Source organism: Ascaphus truei, chromosome 6 (assembly GCF_040206685.1).
Source record: "Ascaphus truei isolate aAscTru1 chromosome 6, aAscTru1.hap1, whole genome shotgun sequence".
In the NCBI taxonomy this organism is placed as follows: Eukaryota; Metazoa; Chordata; class Amphibia; order Anura; family Ascaphidae; genus Ascaphus; species Ascaphus truei.
In genome coordinates this window covers 130,839,351-130,849,350 of record NC_134488.1, presented here as the reverse complement: position 1 = coordinate 130,849,350, position 10,000 = coordinate 130,839,351, and the positions used below count along the sequence as shown (strand labels likewise).

General features: G+C 46.0%; 1 protein-coding gene and 1 long non-coding RNA gene across 9 annotated transcripts in view; one reads left to right on the top strand and one right to left on the bottom strand.

The window, feature by feature from the left end:
* LOC142496586 (uncharacterized) overlaps positions 1–744 on the bottom strand; it is a 7,761-nt gene extending 7,017 nt beyond the window's left edge. The window contains exons 1-2 of the long non-coding RNA XR_012802064.1: positions 606–744; positions 1–82 (exon numbers count right to left, since the gene is read on the bottom strand). This is a non-coding gene — a long non-coding RNA (uncharacterized LOC142496586). The remainder of the gene's footprint in view (positions 83–605) is intronic.
* Positions 1–10,000, top strand: part of LOC142497909 (sialic acid-binding Ig-like lectin 16) — a 242,733-nt gene that overhangs the window by 31,129 nt on the left and 201,604 nt on the right. For all 8 annotated transcript variants that reach the window (XR_012802350.1, XM_075606330.1, XM_075606331.1 and 5 more), the window contains exons 3-4: positions 4,153–4,518; positions 5,030–5,347. Coding sequence is in view for 7 of the 8 variants with exons in the window: in XM_075606330.1 (XP_075462445.1) it covers positions 4,153–4,518; positions 5,030–5,347 (684 nt within the window). In the remaining variant the exon portion in view is untranslated. The remainder of the gene's footprint in view (positions 1–4,152; positions 4,519–5,029; positions 5,348–10,000) is intronic.

The window sequence follows — 10,000 nt, the reverse complement described above, 5'->3', positions numbered from 1 at the left end:
CCGAGGTCTGTGTGGACTGGTAGTCTGATGTAAAAAGTCTGCCTCGTGCAAGACACCACAACGGCCGCTGTGAGTGCCCGCGCTGCAAAAAAAAAGGGTGCAAAAATATTTATTGGAAAGGAGCATTTTAATGCAATACATTTATATATCTAGACAGCAGCATAAGAAAAATAAATCATAAAGGATGCCTTTTATACAGTTTAACTTCAACATAAATTCTATTAAGTAAAAAGGGATTTCAGTATCAGAAATTATTAAAACATACCACTTCGCAGCCTGAAATCTACTTTATAATCTCTACTGTACTTAATAAAAAATTAATACATTAATTCAAATTACTTAACTAATGAAGACATTAAAATTAAAAAATTTCAATTAATAAAAAATGAGCATTACAATGAAATAATTGACATTAATTAAAATGAAATAAATAATTAATTGACATTAAATAAAAAAATGAAGGCATTAATTACAATTAAGCCTTTTTTGAAATTGAACATTCTGACCTGACCTTGTGGCTTGTGTATTACAATTTGCAAAATAAATAGGGTAAATATCAAATAGGGTTGTATTTATATTAAAAAAAAAAATATGTTGCTACTTACAGTTATTATTAGATCTTCTCTGCAGTCTCTGCTCCTAGGAGGGGGATTTAACGTGCAGCAGCTCTGACACCTTGCTCTTCTCCTGTCCTCCACGTGGCAGTGAATGTCACGACACTGTCATCAGTGACATAACTTCACTCTCCCCAGCCCCCCCCCCCAAGACATCGTCCAATCCCCTGCGGTCCTGTTGCAGCTTCATAATCATATCACCTCCCCCTGCGGAAACATCCAATCTCCTGCTCCGTTATTGAGAGGTCACCATGTGCTCCTCTGCTCCCCTTGACCCTGACCACCCTCCCCCAAGCACCCAGGCCCTGCCCACCCTCCCCCAGGCACCTCCCCCCCACCCCCCCAGGCACCTCCCCCCCCCACCCCCCCAGGCACCTCCCCCCCCACCCCCCCAGGCACCTCCCCCCCCACCCCCCCAGGCACCTCCCCACCCCCCCAGGCACCTCCCCCCACCCCCCCAGGCACCTCCCCCCCACGGTTAATTCAGAGCCCGTTTTATAATGATACCTTTTCATTTCTAACATACATGATAGCAGTTAGAGCTGCAAACAGGGATCTAAGGCTGAGCTCCATGCATGCTGGATGCAGAGAATCAAAGCTGATACATGGCTCCCAGCGTCCTCGTTATGTTTGAAATGAAGCACCATCCCCCCTCTGCTGCCTCATTGAATTCCAATGAAGCTTTCTTTGTCCGTTGTTCCCTTGTATGTGTGTGATTTACATTCTCATAGGTGCCTTCCTTAAAGCTAAAAGGCTGAGAACCTGGCCATTGGACGCAGTGATTAATAGGGGCACGGAAAGGAACTCATTATATGTAAAAGTGACATGTGAATGCATACAGTACACTTTTGTTTAAAGGACAAGTTTATTCGTTAGCCCCGCTCCCAGTCATTGTGTTAACTGTGTAAATTGTGTTACATTGTCTGTATGTCTTTTCCTGAAACAAATTACAATTTATTTTTCCTCTTTGCTTTGCTCAATCAATGATCCTGGTATAAAAGGTGTTGATAAACCTGGTCTACCGTGACAGGGGTGGGTGGGGGGGGAGCCTTGAATCCCCTAAACAAACCCTGATTATATAACACACATATAGTAAAAGTACTTGGAAGAAACAGGTTGCTTTTATTGAATATACAAAAATATAACAAAGACTGGGGTACCCTGCTAAATTGCTCCGTAAACAATCCAGAAGCCCAAGGTATACCCCCAGCTTGTAACTCTAGTTGCCAATAGCCACACAAGCCACTTGGTCCAAACCAACACCACCACTGGAAGGTCCCTTCCATACCGGCCGCCCAAGCCATATATGACTCTGCCTTCCCCCAAACAACTACTGGAGGTACCTTAGACCTCTCCACAAGCAGCCACCTTCCGCCAGTGTCCCTTCCTCCTCCAACGCCTTTCGGCCAAGCTACAACAAGAAATATAACAGTTGAATCCCAGCAATCCCAAATCCCCAACATTAACATTAACAAACAGGGAGGAGGTGGTGCTTCCTACTGGTCCGGAAATGAAGAGGTAGTACAACACTCCCCCCAGCACTAATATAACATAGACCCCCTCCTTACACCTCCCACCTTCCCCTCCCAAGAAGCATTAGGCCACGCTTATAGTGACGACGACGTCAGGATACGGTCGCTGGAAAAATCAAATTGAGATGACTTCAAGCGATCGTGACCAAGCCGTCGCTCCATTGCACCGCGCTTACTATAAGCGCACGACGGCGGCAATGCGTTTGTTTTGATGCGGCGTTGCTGTTGCCAGCACTATAAGCGCATCCTTAGGCCTCCACAGACTTTCTGGGATTGCTCTTGGCCAGAGGCTCAGGGTCATGAATCAAGTAAGTTGATGTTTTATAATCTGTATTTAATTAGCAAATTTGTGAGAAATCATCTAAAATATGTATTTACATTGAAAGGAATAAGTATTAGTTACTGTATAATAAATGTCAGACCGGAAAGTCTGAATTGTAGTAGGAAACATACAGTATATTCATTATATGCTCCATTACTAGAAAAACATCAAGAACTCACAGGCAAAGAGGACAGAAGTGATCACACTCTCAGGGAAAACCCCTCTCATATTATCCACGTACTGTATGAATCTTCACATGTTAATATCTTGCAGATAATTCTCACATTCAGTTGCAGAGGACAGGTCATGTTTACTCTCTAAGGCCTCGGTCCCGCTGCGCTCGTTGGCGCGGGCGGCCATGTCGCGAGTTCCCCACCAGCAGGGGAATCCTCGCGAGCCGGTCCCGGTCCCCCCTGGCGGCACAGCTGACTACACGCTGTGGCGCGTCAGCCGCTAGGAGACACAAGAAAATGGTGATGTCTAGCGTTGACGCGTCACGTGGTGTGGCTGTGAGCCAATGGGGAGGGGAGGCTTCGGGAGGAGGAGAGGCTTCGGGGAGCGGGGAGGAGTGTGGAGTGAAAGCAGGTGAGTGCCTGTCTGTGTGGGTGTCTGAGTGCGTGCGTGCCTGTCTGTGTGTGTGTATGTGTGTGCGTGAGTGCCTGCCTCTGTCTGTGTGTGTGTATGAGTGCGTGATTGCCTGCCTGTGTGTGCGCGCGTGTGTGTGTATGAGTGTGTGAGTGCCTGCCTGCCTGTGTATGTGTGTGTGTGTATGTATGAGTGCCTGCGTGTGTGTTTAATACTTACCGTCAGCAGCTCCAGCCCGAGTCCGTGGAGGGAGGGGGGGGGGAGAGTAGTGGGTCCCTCCACTCAAGCCACGCCCCCCCTCCCTGTCAAACCTCCCACTCCCACCCACCTCCCACTCCGGCTCCCGCTCCATACAGACCGCATATCGCGGTCTGTGTATGTCAGCGCACCGCCTGTCTGCAGTGCGGGTGCGCTGACTCTGGGAGCGGGGCCTAAGCCTAAATCAGCGGTTCTCACCCTTTATTCTCTCGAAGCCCCTATTCATAATGCTCAGTTGCTGAGGCCCCACTACCCTAGTGCAGACAGCTACACACACACACACACGGGACAGACTGGTATACACACACAGGAAAGGCAGGTACACACAGAGTACAGGCAGACACACACACAAATACACACATGGGACAGACCGTTACACACACGCACACACGCACACACGGGACAAATAGCTACACAAACGGGGCAGGCACCTACATACACACATGAGACAGACCGCCCTACCACACACACACCTCTACACACACATACAGTATAGACTGCTATAAACACACACATGCAGGACAGGCTGCTACACACAAACAATACAGACATAGGACAGACACACTCACCTATCTCCTGCCCATGCTGTTTCCTCCTTTGCTTGGCCCCGTGGCCGCCCCCAGGCTCCTGATACCTCCTCCTGATGGCTGAATTACCCAGCAGTAGCGAATCAGGTTGCAGGAAACTGCCCAGCCCCCTAGCCACTGCCCTGCTGTGGGAGATGGGGACACACTGTGGCCCCTTTTGATCCTCCCACGGCCCCCAGGGAGCCACGGTGCCGAGTGAGAAACACTGATGTAAATGCTTCCTCATTTCTAAATGTAAATTCCTCTCTCCCCAGATATCATTTGTACGCAGTTTACAGGCTTTCATATTGAGGTGCCACTAAGTGTCACTGTGCAGGAGGGGCTGTGTGTGCTCATCCCCTGTAACTTTACTCATAATGAGACGATACTATTGTCAGATCGTGCCACCGGATACTGGATACCGCATATGGATTATGGGAATAATACATGTATTCCAGTCTCTAATGTGTCAGTTGAAAGGCGACACTTTAACCTGACAGGAGATAACATGAGAAATGGAGACTGCTCCGTGATAATAAATGATGCACGTAAAGCAGATAGTGGGATCTATCGCTTCAGGATTGAAGATAAACATCTAACATATTCTTATAGATCAACTATGCCCATTTTGAAGGTGACAGGTGAGTTTGTGACCATTTAGATCTGACTAAGTAATTGTTATTAGTATAAAAGCATGCGGAGCTGCTTTACTACAGTATGTAATGTTAGGCACAGACTTGATTATTATTATTTATCCTTTATATATAATGTGATCTGTCCCACAGCGCAGTGCAATGGGGGAAAAGACAAAACCAGCATAACAAACAGATTAACATAAATTCCAGCCCAATAACATGTAGGACAAGACGTCCCAAGGAGATTAAATATAAGATATATTTCTTGTTTTATTCAAGTCCATAGTTCCTTTCTACACCCAGATCCCTCCTTCCCCTGCAGCGGGAAGAATACATATATTTATCCAGTCATTCTGTATCTCATCATTATGTCAGCCTGCGGCAGGGAGAGAGATTCAGGTACTCTGTTTCTGTGTCAGGGTGGCAGCCTGCATTGGCAGAGACACATACAGGAGATAATAGTTTTTTTCAGGGTAAATGTATATTACTCTACAGGTATTTTTTGTTTACCCCGCAGATCTTAAAGAACTGCCACAGATCTCTCAAATGGGGTATATCGTCGCAGGTAAAGAGGCGACACTGACATGCACAGCTCCTGGGAAATGCTCTGGGACGGCTCCAAGAATGACATGGGAGAAAGATAAAAAGCCATACAAACCTAGCTCTATCCCATGGCAGAATGCAATCAAGGATAATAAAACTGGCACCTTGACCTACTCCATAGAGGTCACCTTTACCCCATCTCGGAGGGATCACCAGTCATCTATAACCTGCAAAGTGACTTTCCCAGCTGTGCGAACGTCTACCCAGAAAACCATCAAACTGAATGTTCATCGTAAGTATATTCCCTCCCATATATCCCCTGTATGTCTCCTTACACATACTACACAGTGCCCTCTCTTATACCCTACACATACTAAGGGGTCTATTCTAGTAGCCTCGATAGGCCACTTATCGAGGCTTTTGAGAGGTCATTTGCTAAAAACAGCTACCGCTATTCAGAAAGCCTCGATAAGTGGGTGGCGAATGCATTTTATCACCATTTTTTCATCTCGGCCAAACACGCACCAGGTGAGCCGCGATTAGCCCCTTATCGCGGCTTATCGCAGCCCATCACAGTCCTAAAAGGCGTTCTTCTCCCCAAATCCAATTCACCTCAAACTTTAGGTAAATTGGTGGGGAGATGGCCTCGATGAGCTGCGATGTGTCGGGACTTAGAAAAAATCAGGACCTTTTCCTGCCTCGGATTGATGCTGGGGGTCTCCGGAGCTGATATCCATTAATACCAGCACCGGAGACCCCCGGCATGCATCCGATGCAGGAAAAATGCATTTACAGCAACTTCATTACCTTAGCGGCTAACCGCTAAGGCAATGAAGGGGTTAACCACCCGTGCCAGGCTTATTGTGGCTAGCAAGGGTGGGTGAAGGGGGTATTTGGCCCTTAGTGGCTGTTTAGGCCTTGCGGGAGGGTTGCGGGGGGACTTAACCCCTTCATTACCTTAGCGGTTAAAACTGCTAAGGTAATGAAGGGGTTAACCCAACCGCTACCCATCCGCAAGGTCTAGACACCCATCCTTAGGGCTAATACCCCCTTCATCCAGCCCCGCTACACACAATAAAAACAATACACACACAACAGCCCAAAACCCACCTCCTAGGCCACAATAAACATAGCAATATTTAATAAACATCAATACACGCCCCCCCATGTCCCCCCATAATGTAAAAACATTATTTATTTTTTAACATACAGGATTCATACCCCAGACCTACGGTTGTCCCGGGTGGTCCCGATGGGTGTCCGCAGGCCCCACAGTGCACCACAGGGGGGTGCCCACAGGGTCTGGAGGCCTACAGATGGTTCCTGTCAGGCGCCGTGGTCCAGGTGGTCTCCGTGGGTCACTGTGGGCCCCAAAAGGGGTCTCCACGGGTGGGCCCGCAGGTGTTTTGGGGGCCCGCAGTCAGGTCGAACGGTTTCTGGGGACCCTCGTTTCTTCCCCGCAGATGTCCCCTGTGGGTCCACAGCCTTGTACCCGTGGGTGTCTAGGGAGTCCTCATGTGGTCTCCAGAGGTCCCCGCAGACCTAAGGTACCAACCCAAACTATTATCCAGAATAGATTCTTTGCCCATTATTAAACACAACATTAGCATGCATCAATAAAGTAAATAAATACAGTTCTACTTACCACACCAGCACATCCCTCTGTGCTCCGTTGCCAGAAAGCATACATACATAATAAAGATATTCTAATGGCTCCTAACCCCTTAATCACCTTAGAGGTTAATAACCGCTATAGTAATTAAGGAGTTAACCCACTCTGCCCCGCTATCCACCCAGGAGACCTAAGCACCCACCCCGGACTGACTATACCCACCGAGTAGTATAGTGGTACATCATACCCATATACAGCTCAACCCCATTATTGTGCGATCCGCTAGAATGCGAATCCACTTATAACGCAAATCCGCTTATGAAGCGGTCTGAGCATGGCTCATGAATTTAAAACCTCAATTTTTCCGCGCAAGGACCTTACCGGCATCTCTCTCCTCACTTCATAGAAGCCCACGTGCAACTGTCCATGTGCGTGGAGTCTTTTTTTTTTTTTTTTTTAAACATTCAATTAAATGCTTTATTGATTAACGGACACAAACAAATGGAACATTTTGAATAATACAGTACACATGCAGGGATCGAACTCAGGACCTTCCACTGGTACTGGTACTGATACTTATACTTATACTTATACTTATACTTATACTTATACCAATACCAATGCCTTACCTCTTACCTCTACACCATAGGCTGGGTGTGACAAGACATACCCTGTAAATATATTTATCCTCTGTAAGGATAGTGTACTCTGTAAATTGTTAAGATTATTTCTAGATGTCTGTGACATTACACAGTTCCTGTGGTGTAGAGGTAAGGTTTGCTTAACTAGCATATGAGAAGGTCCTGGGTTCTATTACTGTATGATATGGTATAATTAAAAAATTTAAATAATTTATAAATTATTTTATTTTTATTATACTTTATCATTTATAAATAAATAATAAAGAATAATAAATAATAATGTATAATAATAATAATTATTATTAAGTAATAATTAATTATTTTTGAATAGTTATTAAGTATTAAGTATCATTACATAATACGTATTATTAATTAATATTTAATAAGTATTAATAATTAATTAATAACAATTAATCATAATAATAAATAAATATTACGTAATAATTAATTATTATTATTAATTTATTATTTATTAATATGTATTATTAATTATTACTTACTAATTATTATTAATTATTATTAAGTAATAATTAATCATAAGTATTATTCTGATTGGCTGGCATTATTCACTTGAAGTGATGTCATTTTCGAAAACACACAGCATGTAAAACAACCAATGACTTTACTAGCGCCAACGTACTTATGCATATGATCAACAGGTGTCCTTCCCTAGAGGAGACACTAACTACTGCGTCTCGCAGGACGCTACCCCCTTCACCGGATGATCCCACCCTGTGTCCAGTAACCCCACACAATATGTCCCCCACCCTCAAGTGAGATATGTATGTGTGACTGCGCAGCCACTATGTCCTGTATGAATACGTGGTATAGTTGGTGCACTTGATGGTTACCTGCCGAGCACTCCAGTGCCCGGGCCTGCCAAGGAACTTCACAAAGGATCCTGATGACGGCTGTATACAGGAACTACCGTCCGGGGCGATCCCACCCGGATGACTGCTGCAGAGACAGCGAAGGTCTGAGCCCAAACCTCTGGATAGACGCGCAGCGTCCGCTGGGTCCCTAACTGGCTCTGGATAGTAAGGGGCAGGGTCCCTAACCTGGGGCCTGTCCCTGACACAGCTCAACTACTGGGTGGCTCAGGGCTATCTGGGGCCTCGGGGGCTGCTGGCCTAGTGCAGGGAGTCACTGACTCCTGCACCCTACCTCCTTCCCTTAGCTTCTCCTGGCGCCGACTGCCTCTCTCCTCAAAACCCCGCGAAATTTATCCATTCTCCCTGCAGGGCAATCCTCCAGCCCTATTGGCCACTCTCGGGCACCTGGTGCCTTCCACCCTTAGCCTCATGGGAATTGTAATCCCGTGGAGGCCTCTATACCATTGGGGCCACGTGCGCGATTCAACTGCGCATGCGCGACTGTCTAATGGCCGCCGCAGCTCCCTACCCTTTTCCGCGCATGCGCGCGCAACCACAATGGCGGCCCCCACTAGCCGGGTGCACCACAGAGCCTCCCAAGGCTGGGAACGTTCCCTGCTCCGGCCCCCACCTTTGGAAGCAGCCGGCGGGTCCGTTGCTTGCTCCGGCGGCACCCGCGACTGCGCTGCCACAAAGGAGGGGGGTCTCTAGGAGCCGCAGGGGACCAGGGCTACATTATAATATAATACGTTTATTCGCACGTGTGAATAGTTGACTTTTGATTTTTAAAAAGTGACATTGGCCTACCTTAGTTCCAGTATATGCAATCCAGACAGTATACGATATGGGAGAGAGGGCTATAAATATCCCCTCAAAGAAACCTTCAAACACCACGCAGAGAGGCACCTATACAAACGAAAATGGGCACAGCTGAGATACCTGAGTAATATGCTAATTGGATATAGAAAAAAATTGTGATATATCGCTAAAACGTAATAACTACCTAGTAAGATATCCACAATAAGTGATAACTTAAATAAACCATATACAGTATGTGGGCCAGGCTGCCAAGTACAAACTGATTAGTACAATCAGGAACAAAACATATAACATAAAAACAAGGCGCCTGAAATAAACAATACAAATCTGACCATACTGCACCGACACACTTTATTCGAGCAAATACCCAGTATGTACCTGGCAGATACCTGGAATGCGCCGCTCCTCACCTCTGACAAGCCCCGTTGCGTTTGCCTTCCCAGCCTGGGTTCATGCCTGGCTGACGGGCGGCTGATCTGTTAAATGATAATGATTAGGATTTAATAGGCTGCAATGCTTCGCGTGTCTACCAGATGGCATAAATTCATGAATAGTAATGCAGTATATATATATATATATATATACTGTGCAGTATTGCAGCCAGCGGGAATAAAATGCTTCAATCCCTGCCTGGAAAATACCTCAATGCACTCGGGCAGAAAACAGTCACAAACCTCAATACACCCGGGTATACCCGAATTCGTGGGACTAGCCGAGCTCAAATAAAGTGTGTCGCCAGTGTATATCAATTGTCCAGATAGATGCTTCTGTGATCTTCAGTGAGTCTCACGAGCAATAATATGTCATGAAAAAGAGAAAAAGAAAGACAAATCATAGCATATAACTGTTGGGTATATGAACTAGACAAACTAACTTAGACTAACAACATATATCAACAAATATAGGCTAAAGCAGTAAAATTCAGGGCATTACCCTGCTCTGATTGGATAATGCCCGGAATTTTAACCAATCAGTAATGCCTGGAATTTTAGCAGCTTGCA